Source organism: Tenrec ecaudatus, chromosome 12 (assembly GCF_050624435.1).
Source record: "Tenrec ecaudatus isolate mTenEca1 chromosome 12, mTenEca1.hap1, whole genome shotgun sequence".
NCBI classification, from domain to species: Eukaryota; Metazoa; Chordata; class Mammalia; order Afrosoricida; family Tenrecidae; genus Tenrec; species Tenrec ecaudatus.
The window spans coordinates 113888238-113911515 of record NC_134541.1 but is presented as its reverse complement, the minus strand read 5'-3'; the positions used below and the strand labels follow the sequence as shown (position 1 = coordinate 113911515).

The following is a 23278-nucleotide window of genomic DNA, read 5'->3' as shown; positions in this document are numbered from 1 at the left end:
TTACCCGGACTGTAGGGCGTGTAGACGTGGCCACCACAGCTGGCACTGCCATCTGCCGGCCTCCCTCTGCCCCTCCTCCCAAACCCAGTACCCAGGTCCTGTCCCACAAAGGAGGCTGTGAAGATATGGTCTGTGGGTCCACAGACAGCTGCTCTTTGATCGGAAAGCCTGCCCTGCCCCAATCCCTCGTCCCGAGTCTGTCCTACCCTCTAGGCCTGCCCATGTCCCTTCAGCTGGTGCAGGAGAATGGCCCCCTCCTCACCCTAAGGAGAGTGCCCAGCCTACACCCTCCTGTAACTTCTCCCCCCTTCTCATGTTAATTCTGCCCCTGAACACATGGGGCTGCCACACCCCATGCTCCAGCTTCTCCTGCAAAGCCAAGGGCTGAGAAGCATGAGGGGACCAGGCCAAACAGTGGGGCTGCCACCCAGAGGGTGGCAGAAAGCTGCCTAAGAGCTCCTCCCTAGTTCCAAACATATGGAGGCGGGGAAGGTGGTGCCAGCCAGGCCCCCACGGTACCAGTGCTCCTCTGGGTGCAGGAACTCTGACCATGGGAATGGGGGGCAGGGGTGGGGTCCCGAGGCAGGTCCTCGCCTGCAGCCTGGGCTGCTGGGAAGGCTTCTCCGGGCTGGGCTTTAGGGAGGGAAGTGGGGATGGAGGAGGCAATAGAAGGAGTCAGAGGAACATGAGGACCCCCCTCCCCTACAACTGGTATTGACTAGATTTCAACTCAGTGACACGGAAAGACTCAGTGTCCAAGACCAACTGCCTCTTCTTCCTCCCACAGAGTGGTTGGTGGGTTTGAACTGCTGACCTTGTGGTTAACAGCCCAGTGCTTCCCCTCCCAGCACCTGCAGGGCTCCTGGGCTGATGACCAGAGACCTGAGCACAGGCAGCCTGTGAGCGCTCCCCCCTCTCCTAGGTGCCCATTTATGGATGCCACCTCCCCGCCCCTGCCAGAGAGGTTAGCATGCTAGCTTGGCCACGAACAGAAAGCTGAGGGTGACGCCCTCCCAGCAGGACCTCCGAAGAAAAGCCTGGAGATCAACTCCAATGAACCCCGCTGAGGCGTTTCCATGGGCAGGGGTTGGCATCCACCGGAAGGACACTGGGAGCTGCGGCCTTTCCTATCACAGGCAGTGCCAACAGGAGCCTGGCTCTGCTCACTCCTCCCTGTGAGGACAGGGAGCGAGGGGTCCTGATGAGGACACTGGGGTGCATGGAGGGGAGGGTCAAGCAGCTTGGACCGGCAGAGCCAGGCTGCAAACAGGAACTGCCAGAGATCTTGGGATGGGATCTCCTTCTTACAGCCGGGGCCGCCATCAGTGGCAAGCCAGCAGGATTTCAAGTCCAAGGGGGTCAGTGGAGAGTCTCAGGTGGTTTGGGCACCAAGCGGTCAGAGGGAGGACCTGGGCAGCAGTGATGAGCACTAAGTCAGATTGAATGCCACCTGTGGCCCCTCCTGCAAGGGGCCCTGGTGACACTGTGGGTCCAGCCACACTGCTAATCTGCCATGCGTCACCCTTGATGCATGGTGACCCCAGGCCCCGTGCCTGGATCGCCGCCCGGTCCCTCGCCACCCTCATGAGCAGTTGTGGATCAGGCTGTTGAGATCCGTGGGCTGGTTTTTCTGCTTCATCTAGAAGATGCGCTGAAATCTGTTCGGCACCATGGCAACCCACAGCTTCCACTGATGGATAAGCGGCGGCGACCCGCGAGGCGTACCAGTCGGGAACTGAACCCAGTCTCCCCATGGAAGGCAAGCATTCCACCACGGCCCAATGACCTCCCAGGAGACAGCAGGATGGGGGCTGGAGAGAAGATCACAATGAGCATCTGAACGGGTCACAAGGTCTCCTTAATTACGTTCAATGGCCAGTGTCACACTAGCTGACCTATGCGCGATACTGAGTGCCGAGAAATGCCAAACACAAGGCCCGTGTGGACACGCGTATGAACGTGCATCCACACCGTGTTCCATCCCCACCCCCAGGCAGAGGAAATCCAGAGTCCATGGCATGGGAGGTGGGGGAGGGAGGGGAACACATCTCCACCCGGGGGGTAATTACATCTTAGCTTTCTGCAGAAGAATAGTTTATGGCTTAAATGCTATTAATTGTGAGCCGTTTTGTTCCACAGGAAGTTGTTCATTGATAACTACCCAATTAGGGTTATTTTGCAATTAGTCTATTCACAGTAAATTTATTGCCAAAAGGGGGGGGCGTGGGGACTGTGGTGCAGCCAATTGCAGCGTTGGTGCCCGTGTGCCAAGCCAAGGCTCTAATGCCCGTCTTATTAACCAGCCCAGAGGCCCAGGAGGGCTCACCACCTTGGCCGATGGAGCCATAGCTCCCAACCGCGTAGCCAGCCACAAGGCAGGGCCATGAGCAGGGCGTCACCGTGCCCACAGAGGCCCTGGAAAATCCCTGGCCTAAAGCCATGTGATTTTTAAAGAAGTATTTTATTTTATTTTGCATAGCTGTGGTACAGGGCACCATGAATACAAGTAAGACGGATTATTCATCAGGGGCTACTAGGAGCCCTGGTGGTGCTAAGGGTTAAGCCAAGGCCAGGGGTTCTAACCCACCAACTGCTCAATGGGCGAAAGATGAGGCTGTCTGCTCCCAGAAAGGGGTACGGTCTTGGAAGCCCTGTGCAGGGTGACAACGAGTGGGAATTGACTTGATGGCAGTAGGTTTTTAACTTTCTTATTATGGATGGTCCGGATCTCTGGCAGCACTGTGGTAAGCTCATGGCGGTTCATCCAGAGGTCAGTGGTTCTGGCCTACTAGATGCTGCTTGGAAGAAAGATGTGGCACTCTTTCTGTAGAGATCGCTGTCCTGGAAAGCAGCTGGGGCAGCTCTGCTCTGTGCTATCAGCAGGGTAAGGAGTTTGAATACACTTTATGGCAACAGGTTTGGTTTGATTCAGGGTTGAGTTGTGCCCCATCCCAGCACCCCCAAAATAAGTACCGCGAAGCATGACTCGGGCACCCTCGGGTCACCATGAGTCAAGAGTCTACAGCACTGGGTTTGACTGTTTGTTTTCTGTGCATGTGGGTGTAATTCCCTTTAGGAACAGCCCTTGCTGTGCTACATGAATGAGGCCTTATCAGCCCAGGGGGTGCTTCATGCCAATCTTCTTTCAGGCACAAGAGAAGCAGATGAGGCCCAGAGGCCAGGAAGTGCCAAGGGGAAGAAGAGACCGCACTGGTGGTCTGGGGAGAAGTGGTGACAGGACGGGGTTTCCTGCAACGAGTCTCCCCACCTGGGTGGGGCTGACTTTCAGTTTGCTGAAACCACCCCCATGGGGCACTTCCGCAATAGCAGTGCCAGGCAACCAAGACAAACAGAAAGACTCAGGCCTGCTAAGCGAAGGTCCACCTGGAGGCACCGCTAAAGCCAGGCCAGGTGATCTATGCATGTGCGATAGCAGCCACTGAAACCCGTGGGCAGAGGAGGGAGCTCTGGCATGCATGGCTCACCGACCTGGCTGGGGCTGGCAGGCACTCAGGCTTCGCTGCCCCGTGAGGGTGTGGCTGTCCTGCAGCTTGTTCACAGGGCCTGAGGGTTTGAACCGAGGCTGGGAAACTTCCGATCGAAGCTCCTAAAGACAGACAACAGCAGCCCCTTCTCCCTGCTAACATGCTCCAATCTCCCCGTAGGACAGATGATAAAGACTCTGGCCATCACGGGCTCTCTAGTGGGCCTGATGGCCAGCAGCCGGGTAACACCTGAGAAACGAGACAGGCTCCACAGACGGAGTCCACACGCCAGCTCTGCCCCTGCGCCCCATGGCTAGCCACGTGCCTCTGGCTAGTTCCTCCCTCAGGCCTTTGGACCCTCTCTGTTGTCAGTCCACACAATGGGCTCATCACGGCCTCACCTCCGGGAGCTGGTCTGACCACTGATGTGACAAGACACCAAAGCAGAGGAGCACCGAGAATTAGTATATAGTGGGACCACCAACTGGCCCAAGGGCCACTGTGGCCCACTGCAGGGTCTGGGCATTGCCAGGCTAAGCCACAGCCCAGCACATGTGTTTATGTCTTGTCAAGGGCGGCTCCTTCACACTGGCTGTTGGCAGAGCTGAGTGGCTGCAAAGAGACAAGTGGGCTACAGAGCCACCGAGGAGTGCCGGCCGTGGACACAGAGGGTGCTTGCTGTGGGAGGAGGCTGAACGCCGGCCTCCTGTTCTTTGCCGGCCTCGGGCTAATTAACACAGGGCTCGGGACAGGGCTCCGTCCACTTAATTAGTCCTCACTAGGGTCTGTAGTCCCATCAGTACAGCTGGGCACTCTCAGCGGAAGTCAACTGCAGACGATCCTGCCCCATAAATGGACGGCGCTTTCACCTGTGTCAGTGTGGTGCAGTGCACATTCGCCACAAGAACTCAGAACAAGGCACAAGAGTCCCAGGAACCTAAGAGCTGCCCCCACCTCTGAGGGGAGGTGAGAACCCCCGGATGAGGACCACCAGCTCCCTAATCCCAGTGATAAACTGAGGCACGGGTCTGAAAGGGGAGGCCTCCTTTTGAGTTCCAGTTCGGCCCCTGGGACAGCTGGGCGAAGCCTTCTCTTGTGCCTCCCCATCCCAGGTGGGCAGGGAAGATGTTGGTGGGGGGGTCTTTCCCATCTATTTTCCCTTGGGGCCAATTCTCTCGACACACATGCCCCTGTGGCACCAAGAGGGGTTTGAGGGCCTGGCTCAGACTTCAGAGCCCTCCAAAACTGGGCTGGCTCCTGAATGTGCCCAGGTTGGGGCGTCTAAGAGCCCCTCCCTGACTGCAGCGGAGGAGCCTGGTACTCTGAGCTCTGTCTGGCTGGTCCTGAGCATGGGCCCATTCCTGCACCACCTGCTCTTCCCCTGGACCCCACAGCCAGGCCAGTCTCAGGCTCTCCCCTCCGGCCCAGCCCCAAGAGCCCGGGTGCCCTCAGAGATGGTGCAAGAGAGGAAGCTGCCATTTGCTTGTGTGCCCCACGGGCTGGGCACACGCATGCTCCCGTCTCATGTACACATCACCACACAGGAGACGGCTTGTCGTCTCCAGGTTAAGGCTGAAGGAACAGAGCTCAGGGTCACCAGGCCAAGGGCCAGCACGCGGATGGGATGGCATGCGCTTGGCTCTCAGCACAGCCTCACTCCATGAGAGCCCCGTGCCCGCAAGCTTGCCAGGACCTTTGTGGGGCATCGGGGGACACAGTCGCGTCACCATATGGTTAGTGGGAAGACCACTGGCTTTGGGATCACACTATGCTCTCCAAAGTCAAATTCATGCTCCACTGCCTAGCGCAGCCTCTCTGCGTCCGGGCTTCCTTGTCTGTCAGGGGCCTCACAGGTATACGAAAGAGAAATGGGGTACTGTGATAGGTAGGTTTATTGAGCCAACATGGCCAGTGAACACATGCGGGATTAATTGAAAGGCAGTGAGACAAATGGCTTGGTGAGCCTCCTCTTTCTTGTCTCTTGCTCTTTGATGATCGGACCAGTGTGCGGCTGCCTTGCTTGTTCTGGGCCTCAATTTGCAAACTACACTAACTGTGGGACACCTAACCTATGGACTATGTCGCTGTAATTTGAGGTTCCTTCAAGACCTGTTTCACCACACTACTGGAAGGTACATCTCTTGATCTGGGGACTGTCAGAGCCTGTCATCTGGCTGACTATTGGTGACCTGCCTTGCTGTTTGCTGCCTGTGCCCAGGGAGCCTGAATTTCTCCAAAGAGGACTACCCGGCAGCCCCCAACACTTGAAGAACTGCCAGTGTCTCACAACTGTCTCACGGGAGAGAGTTGCACTGAGCCATTTGTACTGCTTTATAGATTAATTAACTGTTTATTTCTTATGTTATCTATGTAAATAAACACAAAATTCTTAGTGTCCTGGTTTTTTCCCCCTCTAGCGAACCGTGTCTAACATAGGAACCTAGCACAATGGCAGCACCTGGTAGGTGCTCAGAGATGTTAGTTATCTCGTGTGCTCTAACACACGGGTGTATGTGCCCTTATGCGTTTTCTCTCTCTCTCTCTCTCTCTCTCTCTCTCTCTCTCTCTCTCTCTCTCTCTCTCTCTCTCTCTCTCTCTCTCTCTGTCTGTCTGTCTCTGTCTCTAGACAGGGGCTTACAATGTTGCAATACCCAGCAGCATCCCATGCATTCTTATGGGACCAGGGAGCTGGAAGCAGGTTGGCGGCATACTTCCTCCGTCATTGGTACATCACTGGACAATAAAGGTCAATGCCTCCCCTTTGGCAAGGTCATTTCTAGCCTGGGTGACTCCTTCCTCTCCCATCAGGAAAAATGAGGTGAGTAAAACAGCCTCTCAGCGTGGGCAGTGAGGGGAGACACTACCTAGTCCAGTGCCCAGCACACAGAACGTCCCGCTGAGGCCAGCCGCTACCATGACCCCTGTCGTCTCCTGCCATGGTGAAAGCGACTTCCCGGCAAAATGCAGCCGATGGTGTGACTGCAGATGCGAGGAACACTGGTGACACCGTGAGTGCAGGACAGTGCAGGCACGGGGCAGGGGTGGACACACCAGAGGAGCCGACCAGGGGAGAGGGAGGGATTGGGGAAAGAAAACAAGGGGCAAGGAGACATTTGAAATGGAGCAACCTGGGAAGGCTCTTTCTCATGGAGCCTCTTCAAACCCAGGCAGCCTGTGAGAAATCTTTCGAATGGCATTCCCACCAACTGCACAAGGGAAAAACTGCGCCCCGTCCATCCAGCCATCCTGAAATCTCCACCCTCCTCCCGATTTCCTGGTCCTTCCTACCCTCATCTTCAGGCCGTAACAAAGGGAGGTTTCTACCCAGGTCAAATGCCTTCTCTTGTGCGTGGGACACTTTGCCCATAAGGAGGGCGAACCCACGCACATGGAACTGCATTCTGATCTCGGGGCTGAGACTCAGGGAGGCGTAACTTACCTTCCAGGGGGCAGAGGCGAACCACCTTCTCGGGCATCAGGAGCCCCAGCTTGTGTCTGCAGTAGGCCTCCGCTATCTCCTGGCGACAGTGCTTGGACTTGGATCGGGAAAGGGCGGAGATGGCCTCCTTGCCCGAGATGTCACACTTGGGGAGCTGGTCGTACTTGAGCTCCGGGGAGCCGCCTCCACTCTTCTTAGCATGGGCCGGGCGGGGGGCATCTTTGGCGCGGCTGCTGTTGGCCAGGGCTCTCTCGCCAGGGGGCAGCACCTCGTTGGCGCCTTTGCCCAGGAAAGAGTGGCCCCTCCCTTTGTCCAGCCCCTGCTCCAGGTTCTTGGTCAAAAGCTCCTTGGGCTTCCCGGGGTGCTTCTTGGCCAGCTCAGGCGGGGGCTTCTGCTGTTGCGTCCTGGGGACAAAGTTGCTGTTGTCCACGTTTTCAAAGTCTTTGGGGACGGAGTTCTCATTGTTGCTATCCGTCCGCACCTTCTCCTTGGGCCGGTGTGAGAAGTAGCCACCCTAGGGAAGATGGGAGAGAAGCACAGGGGGGACTCGGATTACTGGGTGCACAAGGCAAGCTCCCTGCGTGGGCTGTTGTAGTCCACCTCGTGGAAGAAAGTCCCCGGGAACGGTCAAGATGTCGTCGAGAAAATCCCACAGGACAGTCTGCACACGGGGTCACCAGGCACTGGAAGGGACTGGACGGTCACAGGTCTGGTTTTGGCTGATGGACAGGGGGCTAGAGGGTGAGGAGGGAGCCACACAGCTTGGAGTCAGGGTCCTGCCTTCAGGTTGTTTCTTTACAAATAGTTTAAGCTCGGCTAAGACTTTTCTCTCTGGGCCTCAGCATCCCCATCTGGGAATCTGAGCTCTTCCTGCCAGACACCAAGACTTGATCAAGATAGAAAAGACCATGGTGATGAGTCTCAACAAACCCGGCTAACAACCACACCTCTGGAGGCACCAACGGTGTGCACTCGACTATTAACCTGAAGGCTGGAGGATCGGACCCACAGGGCAGTGCTGTGGAGGAAAGACCTGGCAAGAAGTTCCTGCTACATATCACAGCCCACGTAGAGGATACACACACACGAGTACCCTCTCAGTGGCAGACAAGCCCCTGGACGCGGTGACGCATACAGGAGGCTGTATTGTGAAAACTCCTTAGACATAGCAAGCACCTTGAAGAAATGAGTCTCTGGGACTGGGGCACCCAGACCACAGTCTTAGGGGCCCCCAAGGTCAATCGGCCTAACAGTTGCCAAAGATACTTCTTTATACCCTATTGATGAGTAATGACCAAGATATTAAAGGCCCATGGGTGGCCATCTAATGCACAATGATTGGTCTCTCCCCACCCAGAAGAGAGAACACCAAGAACTGAAGACACAGGGATACAATTAGTCCAACAGACAAAGGGGCCACAGGAATGTCAGCACACATGGCCCTGAAACGAGAGGAACTAGATGGTGCCCAGCCACCACTCCCGAGTGCTCTGAGAGCAGTCACATTGGAAGGTCATGAGCAGTAGAAAGAAACATGTCAGACAAAACTCAGAGTCATACAGGATACCAGGGTTGTTGGTCACACAGGGATTGGTGAGGCCCCCAAACTGCACAGCCTCCGTCATCCTTCATGCCTGGAACATGATCCCTTGTGGCTCAGTTTTCAGTCCAGCAACGGACAGGTCTCTAAGGGGAACAATGACATGAGCGACGTGTGCACACCGTGTGAGGGCCAACCGTGTGCGACCCAAGGGGTAGCCTCTCCCCAAGGACAATGTTTGGAAGGGTTAGGAGAGGAGGGGGGAGGGGGAGAAGCGCCAACACACTGGGGGAATTTGCAATGAATGAGACTGAACAAAATGTGTACGACTTGTTGAACGGAAAACTGATGTTCTGCTCAGTAAGCTTTTGCTGAGTTCATGCACAAACACGCGCATGCGCGCAACATAAAAGGGAAGGGGGAAAGCCCACAAAGATTACAGCCAAGAAACCCCCGTGCGCAGTTCTATCGTCACATGAGGGTGAGAAGTAGTCTAATCGATGCGACAGTCAGGGCTTCGTTTTGGGTCTCGGGAGAGAGAAAGAAGAAAGAATCGGTGGCTCCCCTATCATCGACTAGCGCATCTGCTCAAGGCTCCCGGTGCAAAGCGGCAGAAAGGACAGTGGGGCTTTATTTCAGGGCTGGGAATCCACACTGATGAGAGAGTATTAGCAGGGTCTGACAGCTCACCCTAAACAACCCCGGTTTGAGCCGGCACATGCTGTGATTCGTTGATTGTCCACACTGCGTGCGGGGCCACGCATCTCTGTGGGAGCCACCTGTCTCTCCAGGAGACTGTGTCTCTCAGTCACAGAGGTCTCTCCGGGGCCTCACAGTTTCCATCATGTTTAGCTCAATACCGTAAAGTTAAATGACACCAAGGGGGCCCTGGTGGTGTGGTGGTTACGCACTGGGCTGCCATCTGCATGGTCGGCAGTTCGAAACCAACGGCAGCTCGCCGGGACAAAGACTGGGCTTTCTACTCCTGAAAACAATTACCGTCTCAGAAAACCCATGGGCGTCGGGGTGGGGGGGTGGTCTCTGAGTCAGCGTGGACTCGATGGCAGTGAACTTGGCTTGGTTTTTGGAAGGGACCGACACAAAGTGCCGCGGGAGATGTCGGCAGTGGAAACGTGACATTGTGAGGAAAAGCTGGAGGCTCTATCTGCACCACACACCGGTCTGCAGCGGGGTGCCCGCCATGCCTGACAAGCGAGACCCGTTTGCGGACCTCTGAAGGAAAGCCCATCCGAGAAGCTGTCGCAGCAGTGAAGCCGGCAGGCAGGGAGACCTGGGACGACGTCTTGCCGAACTACCGTACCTTTGTAACCTCACACTGAACATGCAGATTTGATACATATAGCAGACAAAGCGCATGTTCGTTGGCTGCTCATGCCATCGGTGAGGCTGCGGGTCCAGATAAGGCTAGGAGCGCCTGAAGTCTGGGGAGTCGGCAGTTAGGCCAGTGCCCCTTAGCCCCGAGTTGCTCCAGAGCCCACTCAAGTCTGCCTTGACAGACACTCAGATCTCTGCCCAGGAGAGGCATCCGGCCCAGCTGGCATTAATCCCAGTAGAAAGAGGATACAGCCTTTGCCGGAGTCCTGGGAGAAGCCACCGCTTAGAGGGAAGAAGCCACAGCTTGGAGGCCAGGGTGCCTGAAGCCTGGGTCCCAACATTTGTCTCCAGGGCAGGGCTGAGGGAGCCCTGGGGTCAAGAGTCAGGCCAGCATCACCCTGGAGAAAGCAGAGGGTGAGGGGCTTCCCCAGAAGTGTCCTTGCCGCAGTGCCTCCCCTGGAGGTGGGCTCTGGCCGTGTGGAGAGCTAATCAAATGCTTGTTCTGGTGAGGCCACCTGGTTTCAGAGACAGACTGCGCCCACTTAGCACCCCTGACTGAGGCCTCAACCTGCCAGGGGAGCTGCTGCCCCAGAGCCTGCCACCCAAGGGGACCTCCACAGCCACGGAGAATGTTAATTGGCTCCGCAAATCTATCCCTGTTGCCATAGAGACACATTGGGGATTCTGAGGGAAGAGGCGGCAACTAGTTTTGCTCTTCAAGGAGTGTGGAAGCGGGCCTTTCACCTGTTCCCCAGGAGGAGTGGTGAGGACTGAGCAGTGGAGCCCAACCAGGCAGCTGACCCAGGGTGGTAACAAGGGCTCCATTGCTGACTTTCCCTGAAGTAGACCAGCCACCAGTTTATTGTTAAGAAGTGCCTTTGCATAGTCTCGAACCAGCAACCTTGCAGGATGTAGATGAGTGCTTAATGATCTGTGCCAACCAGGGACTCTGGGAAACAGCACACCCACCACCAACTAGACCCCACCAACACATACGGGTTCTGGCTTTTGTAGACTGTTCTCTGCCCCGGGTTCTGTCCCAAGCCCTCTGCAAGGGTCTCGTTTGGATTAAATAACAGCAGCAGCACCCCACTGCCACGGACTCGTTCCAACTCATAGTAAGGACGTAAGCTCTCTGTGGCGATGAACCTTTGATAGAAGCAGAGAGCCTCGGCTTTCTCTCTGGGAGTGGCTGGGGGTTTGGAACCACCGACCTTGCAGCCAGCAGTGTAATTCTGACTGAGCAGCCCCACCCAAGCACTTAATCTGCATTATACCAAAACCCAAACTCACTGCCACCGAGCCCATTCCAATGCACAGGGACCCCCTTGCACAGGGTACACTGCATCTGTGGGTTTCTGAGACCCCCAACTCTTTCTGTGAGTAGCAAGTCCCGTCTTTCTCCCGTGGAGGGGCTGGTGGTTTCAAACTGCTGACCTTGTAGCTAGCAGAGCGGAGCTTGCTAGGGTTTTCAAGGCTGGGACTTTCAGGAGGCAGATTGCCAGGCCCATCCTGTGAGGCACTTCTGGGTGGGTTGGAACCACCAACCTTCTGGCTGGTGGTGGAGCACTGAACAGTTCATGCTACCCAGAGACTCTGGCGCAGGTGAGCTTGTTTCATCCTCATCTATTATTCTTCCCATCTTGGGGAAGGGCACGCCGAGGCTGGGGAAGGGAAGTCACTGTGGTCCACAGACCTGTGGGGCGGTCCTATCCCACCTGCCTCTTGCCAGGGAGGGCGCCCCATCCCACCTGCTCATCTTGGCCTAAGGCTTTCTCCTGGGTCGCAGGACACAGAGCCAGCTGGGGAGCTGTTTGCTGTTAAACTTGGCATCGGAGGCTTCATTCCAACCCCCAAAGTTACCAAGGCCATTGGGAAGGACATAGGCGGTGAAGTCCACACCTGCTTCCAACGCGACCTCGGTGCCAGGGTAGATGGATGGCGGGGCACCGTGTGCCAGGCTGCCCCAATTAGGACACGCAATTCCCTGGACTGCCAATGTCAACAGACTGAATTGGGGGGGGGGCAGCCCAGTTCATTCACATGCATGCAGTGTGGTTGTGCTGGCAGGGACTTGACACCGGGACTCTGCAGGGGCAGCCAGGCCCTTAATAGAACCCCAAGTAACAAACCCTATTCTACTTAACCCCATGGTGACGGGATGAGGAAGGCGGGAGCTAAACGGATGGAGCTGAGCTGGAATCTGGCCTCCGCTCCGAACACTGGGAAGGCAGGCAGGAAGCAGAGCGCTCAGGGTCTCCATTCTCTCGTCTCCGGATGGTGAGGACAGACCCCTTCGGCGCTCTCTATCCCGTCACATGACAGAGCGTGCGGAGTCAGGTGCCAGGAATGGCGGCAGCTTCCACTGCAAATGAAACACTGCCTCGTCCTGCGCCCGCCCACGGTGGCTGTGCACACTTCGAGCCACTCCGTGAGTGGAGTCCCTTCCAGTCCAGGGGGCTGCTCTTCCAGCCCTGTGTCCCACAACATTCCGCTGTGGCTTATAAGGTTTTCCTTGGCTCATTTTTGGGTGGAGGGGGGAGCATTACCAGGCCTTTCTTCAGGGCCACCAGGAGCTGGGCTGAACAAAGGAAGGTTGAGAACCACTGCTCTAGTCCCAGCCTCTGGATCCACATCGTACGCAAACCCACACACAGATGTTTGCATTAGACTCGGCCTGCACACACCTACTGCATTAGTCTGGGCACTTTAGAGAAACGAATCCACAGAAACTCATGCATAAGAAAGAGATTTATGTAAAGGTTAAGTGTGCACCAAGAAAACATCCCAACCCAGTGCTGCCCAAGCCCACAAGTCCAACATTAACCCATTAACCCAGATGTCCAACACCAATCCACAAAGTCCTCCATCTCACAAAACAGACACAATGATGCCGACTGTAGGAGGAAAGCTGAGTCAGTAAATGAGTAAACACCTCAGCACTGGCAGGGGTCTCCACACGGCTGCTCCAGCACCCAGGGCTGCATCAGGGTAGGTCCATGCGGCTTCTCCTCAGGGATGTCTTGCAGGAAGTCAGCCTTGCCAGCTGAAGCAGGGAACTGGCTAAGGGAGCCGCACCCTGGTGTGACCATCACAAAGCAAGAGACCCAAGAACTAGAAAGGTGAGGCTCACTGAGCCATTTATCCCTCCGCCCTTCAATTGATCCCACATGTGTTTATCGGCCAGGATGACGCAATAAACTAACCCACTCACTTACCAAGCAGAGAGAACCTGAGTTGAATTGGGTGTGTGTGTGTTGGGGGGGGGGTGTGGGGGTGTGTGTTTGTCTGCTACCTGTCTGCCTTTGCAAGTGTCGATTCTCTGTGATCCAACAGACGGCATCTGATCTCTTCCCAGGTCTGGAAGTTCCTTTGCCACTCACTCTGAGGGCGGTCTGTGGACTGTGAGGGAGGCGGACTCTTGGGCCCCACCCAGATGCTGCTCTAGATAGGTCAGAATCTGCATTGTAAACAGATCGCCAGCGAGTGGTCCACACTGGGAGAAGTGCTGGTACAGGGCCAGGCAGTCTGTGCCGCTGTACATAGGTCACCGTGAGTTGGCCAGTCTCAACCACCACAGTGTAGTACTGCTGTGCCTGGGTCCTTGCTGAATGGAACCTACATTATTTTTATTCTAAATTAACCTTCTTCTCTATATGGTGACTCAGGCAGCATATTGATTGGATCCTTTTAAAGCTGTAAGGATAAGTAGGCTAGCATAAATATGAACTCATTTTCGAAGAAGTCAGAGGAACGATTTTAGAAACGCATTGTGCCAGAGGTCAGGCACGCTGGCAGCTGAGGCAGGCGTGCCGCCCAGACCCTCTGCAGCCCAGATCTGAGACGTGAAATGAGACCGTGCAGTGCACTGAGTGCTGTCATCTGGCGTTCTGGCCATGGTCCTTAATACGCCCACCCAAACGACTTCGTCCTGGCCCTGGGTGAGAGGCGATGCTGACGGGATTCAGCTGTGACTATTACCCGGGTAATGATGGTGGTCATCGGCTGGGTATAACATCAGGCAGCTCGGAAGCAGGAAGGGGGATCACGCTACCAGTGAGACAGAAGAGCCAGGAGCGCAACATGCCCTTTAGATCCCGGGATCCCTGTGCACTGAACCTCCTTGGTCCAGGAGACAGCTTGAGCACCCACCGGAGGCGGGGCAGAGGCGCCGCAGCAGCAGAACCCCAAGCAGGGGCATGAGCCAGAGCAGTGGACTTCCCAGCCCACAGAGCAAGTCAAGCTGAGTGCCTCTGGACTGGCTGGTGGAGTGGGGTGCCTTGGGGACACTGGGTTTGCTGACCCACGGAGCAGAACTGAGTGTTGTTCAGGTTGAAACTGATGCCAGAATGGTGTGCTCTTTAGTGCTTACTGGCAGCCGGGAAAGAATCTCATAACATTGCCTGAGGAGCAGGGCAGAAGCCAGGCCAAAAGGCTGGGGACCGGAGAGGGAGGCTTGCCTGCGGGCGTGACAGGGAAGGGGTTTTTCCTGACTGAACTGTGCCTCGAGCCTTTTGCTGTCCTAATAAACCCACCATTCTGAGTTCTGTGTGGCCGTCACAATGCATTATTGGACCCAGCTGAGAGGGAAGGCGTGCTGTGGGGCCCTGCTGGCGTCAGAATCGGTGAGGAGGCTCGAGGGTGGTGGCATCACTGACCCCTCCCTGCCTCAGAGGCCTGAACGTGGGTCTTGGTGTGGAACCGAATTTGCCTGCCCCCAAGAAGGGGTCAGGCATGGCCTGCAAGTGCTTGCTTCAGACAGATATGGATAATAAGCCTGGATCTCTGAGCTTCAAAGGAAAGGATAAAGAAGGAAATCAGATATCAACTAGATGGGAAAATCAACAACACCGCAGTGCTCAAAGAGACCTATGGAGTTTGATGACTTGCCAACTGGCCAAGCGCACCATGGCCACCTTGAATTTTGGCCAGCAGCGTACCAACCAGGGAAGGACATTGGCTGAATGGATGCTTGGCTCACCCAAGATCCCGCCTGAACCCACACTAGTTGCTGGTGGCTAGGAGGTGCAACTGCCCCCCCCCCCATGATCCCTATACCCTCCCAATAGTCAAAATTGGGGCCACCATCTGAAGGCTGGCAACACTACCCATGTCACATCTGCTCTGCTGGAGATCCAGAGGTGTGTGCCCTTGTGGAAGGGCACCATGCGCACCACACCCTGAATCTGGACTCCCCCAGTTCGCCCCCTCTGTGATGGAGAGAGATGCCCCCTGGCCCCGCCTGTGGAAAAAACTTATCATCTTGGGCTGTGGGCTTACCAGCTAATATTTCTTTATTATTCTCTCCCTTCCCTCGCTTGTTTTGGTCTTTTTCTTATTTTCCTTCCCTCTTAAAAAATGTAAATGCTATTTTCATTGCTGTCTACGTGGTAGGAGACGGCAACACAATCTACGTTACCCAGAAACACCAAAACCTCCAGCAGTCCCACTTGTTGGGTGAGTGCCACAACCCACTCCTCTACCACCCAAAGGATGGCAGACGGTGGCAATGCCAGCTCAGCCCACCTCCAACTGGTTTTCAGGAACAACCACTTAGAACTGGACATACTCCCATCCTCTCCCATACCCTCCAGAGACAGGTGCGGTGTGCCTAAGGGCTGCCAAGCTAGCGAGCAGAGCAAAAACCGCCAGGCACAGAGAGCTGGCTTTCCTGGTGAATTGCACCAAACATTCACCAATTCAAGCTAAAGAATTCCAGGACATAGAAAAAGATGGAATATGTCAGATCTCACTCTATGAAAAATAACCTGGATACCAAAGTCAAGCAAAGAAGAAATGAACTAAAGCCAAGTACAGAGCAAGAGCCCCCATGAACTCGGTGGAAAGATTCTGACCAATCCTAGTCAATAGAATCCAAAAAATTGTAAAACAAAACACAAAACAACCACATCATGACCAAGTGGGACTCATACAAGTTATATAAGGATGGTTGGACATTAGAAAACAATTGGTGCCATCTGCTATATGAGTACACTATGGACAAGAACATGATCATACAGTGGCTACCAGACAAACATGACCTTGACCGCCACTCCCATTCAATATTCTACTAGAACTCAATAAGATCCAAACCAAACTCACTGCCATCAAGTTGATTCCGACTCATAGTGACCCCGTGGGTGTTTCAGGTGTGTGACCCTCTTCGTCCCTGGGATTCGATAGCCAAAGCCAAAAAGCATGAAAATAAATTAAGATGCATGCAAATTGGCAATAAATCAATCAATATTGACAGATAATATGATTCCGTACATAGAAAATCCCCGAGAATCAATAAGACTACCGCTGGAACATACAGAAAATTCATCAATGTGCCAATGTACAGATCCACATGCAAAAATCAGATTCTTTCACACAAGAGGTTCTCAAACTCCTTTGGCAAACTTGTCAGGAAAATTAAAAAATACTAGCCCCCAACAGTTAAAAACTTTTATGTTATATGATCCAGGATAAAGGGTAAGCTGTCTGCTTTGGCAGCCTCCCTGGTTCTTCCCAGCACTCTCCAGGGGTGACAGCAACACCAACATAGTTCTGAAATGGACCTTACTACAGCAACCAAAAGAGATGAAATATGTAGGAATAACGCTGAGGCACACAAGCTCCTACACCAAGAAAACTACAAGACATTACTATACAAAACCAAAAGAGACATAAATGGAAGAATATACTATGCTCATGGATAGGAAGAATTAACATTGTGAAAATGTTATGACCACCCAAAGAGATCTACAGGTATAATATAATCCCCACTCAGGTCCCATCATTCTTTAAGGGGTGGTGGTGTTGGCAATACCAAGTTTATAGGGAACAAAAAGAAATCCTGGGTAAGCAAATCAATATTAAGAAGAGGCCTCTGACTCTCCTATCTAAGACCTACGACACAGGTTGACACTGGTACAATGACAGAGACATAGACCAACAGAACAGGATTGAGAGCCCAGAATATCCATCTATGGACGGCTGATCTTTGACAAAAGGTTGAAAGGCATTACACTGGGGGAAGGAACAGTCTCCTTAACAAATGGTGCTGGCACAAATGGCTACCCATCTGTGGAAAAACGAAAAGAGGATCCACATCTCACACCATATACAAAAACTAAAGAAAGAGCAAAGACCTAACGGGCAATGCGGGGGGTCAGCGCAGACTCATCGGTTTCCAGTCTGTGCTGTTGGAGAGAATGAGGCAGAGAGGTGGGTCTTGAGGGCATTTCAAGGTGAAGTGGGAACTAGGAACTGGAAGATCACTCAGCGTGGATCCCAGTGAACCACCTGGGGCGAGCTGTGAGACCTTAGATGCAGGGGTCTCCGCAGGCCAAGGAGTCCCTGGGCTGCAGAGGTTAAGCAATTCAAAACCATTCAGAAGAGCCTAGGACAGGCCTGGCGATCTGTCTAGTAAAGACAACAGCCTTGAATACCATCTGTACCCCGCTCTCCTCTGCACACAGCAGGCTGCCCTGACTCAGAATCAATGTGAAGGTCACTGATGGTATCCACATCGCAGACAGAACCACCCGTCCCTAGAACAGCAAACCTGTTGGCATCCGACTTGGTTCCAGCTCATGGAGACCCGTGTGCAGGGCCTTCTGGGCTGGGGTCTATGGAAACAGACCGCTAGGCCTTTTCGCTGCAGTGCCACTGGGTGGTTTCAACTGGCACTCTTTACGTCAGGGGTTGAGCGTCAACTGTTTGTACTACCCAGGCCCTGGGCCAACCAAAAATCCAGACGCACTGCCATCGAGTGTCTCCTGGCTCACGGACAGGATAGAACAGCCCCTCTGGCTTCCTGAGGCTGTAACACTCGACGGGAGAACAAAGCCTTTCTCCTGTGGAGCGGCTGGCTGGTGGTTTTGAACTGTTACACACGATGCCACTAGGGCCCAGGCCAGGGGAAGAGTATTCTTTCCAAGAGTGAGAATCAACATGGACCATACACGGGAAGGGTCATGGTTACACTGACCACAGGGTCAGCAGTTTGAAACCACCAAAAGCTCTGTGGGAAGAAGAGAAGGCTTTCAACTCCCCAACAATTGTGCAACATAAAGAGTATCATCCATGACCCCGAATTACCTATAAAGAAGTTGCTGGACTGGAGAATGTTGCGTTGTATCTATTTTTGCCACAATTGTAAAAAAGAATTCCATGAGTAACAAGAAAGCAAAAGATGGGTGGGGGGTGGGGGAGTCTCAGAAAGCCATCCAGGCAGTTCTACCCGGTCCTAAGAGGTTGCCATTGGTCAGAATCAACTCGCTGGTAGTTGAGTTTGGCATTCTGGGGGCACACTTACTATCTGGGGGCACACCAACGGCCTGTGGCCAGTGCTCAACCACTGACCCGAGGCTGGGAGCGAAGATGAGGGTACGTGACTGTCCCAGTTGACTGACACACACGCAACTACTGCATCCCCACCCCTCACCCTTAGGCGGTTTTGGTTTTCTTTTGTGAATGTGCAAGACAATCTGAGACCCCAAAGAAAAACAGACCCCCTCCCCCAGACCAACAGCTCTTCAATGAAGTCACCTGGTTAGCTGCCACTGCTAAGCCTGCTTTACAGACGAGGAAAGCCAGGCACACAGAGAGGCTACGGTGCCTGCCACAGACCACGCCGCCAGCCAGTAGCTGAGCGGGAGTGTGGGGTCCGGTAGGCCCACCACTTCCACACGTCACTCGCTCCCGCAGGCCCCGGGATGCCCCGGGCGCTCAGGCCGTGCCTGGCGCTGCGTGAGCGGTTGGCAGGGAGTGGGCACGTCCTGTCTGCACTGGAAGGAAGGAGCTGGCAGCCCCAGACAACTCACAGACTGGCTCGCCTCGAGGCGCAGCCAAGCCAACAGGAGCAGATGGAGTCCCGGCAGCAGATGTTAATGTAGTTTGCTTTTTCCACATGCTTTTCGGTTTAGTTGTAATCAGTGAATTGTTCTTTAATATCTGTCAGGAGCTTGAACGCTGAAGGCCGGGGGCGGTCACGGTCACTCATGGAGACACCACGGGAGTAGGCTGTCTCATCGGATCTAGGAAGAGAGGCCTGAGTCTCCAGAAAGATGCCAGACACCAGAGACAGCGTGGCCCGGGGTTGTGTGTACTACAGGGACACACATGCATACACACACACACACACACACACACACACACACACACACACACATGCACAGGGGCACACTTGCCCTTCTTGTCTCGACAGCAGCAGCCGGCTTCTCCTTTGACACCTTAGACCAGGGGTCCTCAAACTTTTTAAACAGGGGGCCAGTTCACTGTCCCTCAGACCCGTTGGAGGGCCGGACTACAGTTTTTTTTTAAAAAAAGCTATGAACAAATTCTTATGTACACTGCACGTATCTTATTTTGAAGTAAAAAAACAAACGGGGCAACAACACCCAGCGGGCTGGATAAATGTCCTCGGCGGGCTGCATGTGGCCCGCAGGCCGTCGTCTGAGGACCCCTGCCTTAGAGTCTTGGAAAGCAGTAAGAATTAAGCCGTTTCCGATTTTGCCTTTGAGGAGAGAGGGAGTCTCCCGTATGAAAATGTATCAAGAGCACAATGCACTTTGCTAGTTGCTCATCTCTTCCCCCAAACCCGGGGCCCGTCTCCTGCCTCCTCTCTGGCATCACCCATGTCTGGGTTGGACGCTCCGCCCCACCACCATCATCACTAGGCAGGCTTGAGTGGGGAGCCTGTCTGCCGCACAGTTTCACCCCATACTCTTGTAGGACAACCACTGGCGGTGTTGGCGGCTCCACCAGGCTGGTGGTTCAAAACCAGCAGCCTCTCCCGGGGAGAAAGCTGAGGCTGCCTACACCTATAAAGATTTACAGCCTCGGAAACCCGATGCAGAACCACTAGGAATGGTGATGGATTTGGGCAGAAGTTATGGCCATTAGACTGGGTCTCCCAATTACACCTTCTTCTTAAGGACCCAGAAGCGGCTCTGTTGAGTGCACTCAGATGGCCAGGCACCTTCCAGACACAGCAGGGGCAGAAGGAATGGGCACATCCCTCTCTTCCAGCTCCGCAGCAACACCAGCTGCCGTGTTAGAGATGTGAGTCTCACCTCAGCATCCGCATCTTCTCTAGCCCTCGAGCAAGTCACTTCGAATGCTCTCAGCCTCCGTTTCGGCATCTGTCAAATGGGCAAGCGCAGCGCCCACGTGAAGAGGTGATGGTGGGATCAAATGAGAAGGTGCAGGCAATTGCTTACCACAGTGAACGGTGCACTGACCGTCAAGGGGGAAGCCGGGGACAGCCTGATCCAGGCCCGCAGGTCCTCGTGGACATCAGGCTGCAGCCCAAGAGAGGCCTCTTGTCCTGACGTCTATGTTACGTCCCCCTTCTTAGCCTGGTCCATCCTAGTTCACACCTGTTGGCTGTCTCTTCCCCTGTAGAGGGGCCATGGAGACAAAGACTGGGTCTGCTCCGTTCACTGCTTAGCAACTAGAGGAGCGCATGTTGACCAGAAGGGGCTTCCGTGCTCGATGGATGAATGGATAAGGAGGAACAATCTGTGGATGGGACCATGTTCCCCCAAAGCCTGTGTTTTGTAGACTCTAATCTGTGGAAATCCTTTTCCTTGGGAGTAGGGTTTTCTTGGTCTTCTTAACGAGGTTACATTAAGGTAGCTATACCAGGAGCAGACAGGGAGAGGAGCTCTGAGCACAGATGGGGGATGGTGGCTAGATTGACAGCTCTGAGCAAGATGGGGGAGGGTGGCTAGATTGACAGCTCGGACCCGCTGGCTGCTCCTTAGGTTCAAGAGGAGGCTGTCTGCTTCCATGAATATTGACTATCACGTCAGAGTTCTATTCTGTCCTGTAGGGTTGCTAAGAGGCATAGTCAACTGATGAGCTTGGGGCTGGAACCCCCACCAACCATGTCCAAGGACCGCAATGCATTCAGATCTATAACCCCTTCGCATCCAGCCACATGGGGGAGCCCCAAGGAACCAAGGGGCAGAAGCTGAAACAAGACACGGACCTTCTCGCAGAGCAGGCAGGGAGAGACGACCTTCCCTAGAACCGGGGTTCTGAATTCAGGCTTCTAGCCTCCTAAACGGCGAGAAAACAGTTCCGTAGTCACCCACTTGGGCACTTAAAGCAGTACTACACTGATAAGTACTTACAGTAGTACTTGTACAGTCCTAAGGCAGGACGACATAGGGAACCATGTGCTCAGAGTCATGGCTATGTCCTCGCCACACTGCTTGGCATCTTCTCATTTGCTCCTCACCACCGTCTACTCAGGGGGGGTGCTATCCCCCCACTCACAGATGGAACCCCGAGGATGCCAGAGGGAAGCAGGAAGAGGAGCTGGGGCTGGATGCAGAGACTCGTGGCCCAGGGTCCTACAGGTGCGAAGGGCAGGTCAGCAGGTGCCTGTGGACTGTCCTGAGGAAGGAGGGCTGTCTACGTGTCATGCTCGGAGACCGGCCACCAGAAAGCAGGGCAGGCTCTGAGGCCCCTGACCAGAGAGCGCAGGGCACTGCTCACTACCCAGAGGCAGGGACAATGCCCTCAGTCCTGCCCAGATGATGTGTTTCCCGGGGCTTGCTCAGCCTCCCCTGCACCGAGGCAAAGGCACACGTGAACAGGAAAATTTATATATTGGAATTTCTTAATTGTCTTTGGCTCTAAGTTTGGGAGACCATAGTCACCTGAGGCTCTGCGGTGATCCCACACAGGCAAATGGGTCTACATCAGAATGGTGATGAGTTTCAAGGGCCAGGGTAGAGCTGACTGATTCCCAGCATCCTCCAGGCCCCAGGTGCTGCTCTCTGGAAGCCCTTGGCATCTTCTAGAGAGACTGGGGACAGGATTACCAGTTCTGGTGTTGTCCCCACACCCAGGGCTCCGATCTCTCTTAACAGAGGAGGTGCCTGCCTATTGGGTTCATGATCATGTCCAGAACAAAGAACCAGCATTTTTAGACCCAACTGTAAGTTTCACTCCAATGACTGGCTGTCTGTTGCGGCCTGTCTCCCTCCGATTTACAGCCTCAAGCCCTGCCGTCCCTACGCCCACCAGACGAGTTCCTTCTCAGGCTCTCCTCCATGGGGGAACTTGCTACGCTGCCATCTAGGCCTTTGTTAAGGTGGCTGCAGAGCCCCTCCCTGCTCCAACAAGCCCGGATGGCGCAGCTGTTAGAGCAAACGGCTGCTGACCAGGAGGCCGATGGTGGAACCCATCAGGTGCACCGTGGGACAAAGATGGGGAGGTCTGCTTCAGGAACAACCTGTGGAGGCAGTCTACACTGGGTCTCCTGGTCAGACTCCACTCAACAGAGGTGTCAGAACCCTGCCAAAGATGGACCGCAAGTGTGTATGTCTAAGAGAGAGGGAGAGAGTCTGAGCTATACCACCAATAATACCAGCAGCTGGAAACGCGCCTCTCTGCTAAACTTGGATCCGTATCGTCCCTGTTAATCTTCCTGCTAACCCCCTTTATTATTCCCTGTTTACAGATGGAGAAACTGAGGCATATGACATGTACCCAGGGTCACACAGCTAGCACGCGGTAGGGCTGGGATTTGAACCAGACTCGTTGCGGCCAATAAGCAGAGTTCCTCCCGACCACACTTACTGAACAGGTGGGCAGAGACGGAGTTACAGGTGTACAGTAGGAGTGTGCAGGGGGAGGGTGGGTCAGTCCCGGCTAGGTCATCAGGGGAGTGGGTGACAGATGGAATGTTAGGGAGATTATGAAGGGCATGGTTAAATAGGCACTGCCTGATGGCTCTCCGACATTCTTCCTAACCACCCCAAGCCATTCACCCCCAGGCTCCGGCCCTGCATACCCACAGCAAACTCTTGGGCTCCCGACGTGCCACCCAAGGAGGCCCTTGGTCTCCAAAGCAGAGAAGCTAGCTGATGAAGCTCATGCTGACGTCTGAGATTCTCTCTGAAGTGTCTTATACACAAGGGGCTTCCAAAGGTCATGGAAAAACGGAATGGAAAGATAGTGAACTTGTCCACGAACTTTCTGAAGCCCCCGCGTATTTTAAATCCCATTTCATGCTCTCCAAAAACCCACAGGGAGGTCCTGTGACCACCATCCCCTTTTAAAGGTGATTACACACAGGCAGAGAGGGCTGAGGGATGTGGCCAAAGTCTCCCAACTGGTAAGCAGCAGAGCAGGACTCTGCAGGCACTTGGGAACTTGAACCGCTTTGCAGATGAGGACACTTGTCCAAGCTCCTCTACCCATCCCCCACCACTCCATAATAAGACGGGTTACCCGACAAAACCCAGAATAGCGCTGAGCAGAACTGAGCTTTAGTGGTAAGCATTTCTCCCCACTAGAAGAGCATCCAGCAACTCCCTCTGAGTTCGTGCACCCAGTGGCACCACCTGGGAAAGTTCTCCCTGGTCACAGTGAATTTTTTCGTAAAAGCAATTTCTCTCGAACCTGGTTTTTTGTGATGGCTGATTTAAGAGAACAGCGTGAGGTGGTGAAATTTTGTTTCCTGCTCGGGAAAAA

General features: G+C 54.3%; 1 protein-coding gene across 2 annotated transcripts in view; it reads right to left on the bottom strand.

The window, feature by feature from the left end:
* The window catches only part of XYLT1 (xylosyltransferase 1), a 330985-nt gene that overhangs the window by 126345 nt on the left and 181362 nt on the right, over window positions 1–23278 (bottom strand). For both annotated transcript variants that reach the window (XM_075564553.1, XM_075564554.1), the window contains one exon: window positions 6925–7438. In XM_075564553.1, coding sequence (XP_075420668.1) covers window positions 6925–7438 — 514 coding nt within the window. The remainder of the gene's footprint in view (window positions 1–6924; window positions 7439–23278) is intronic.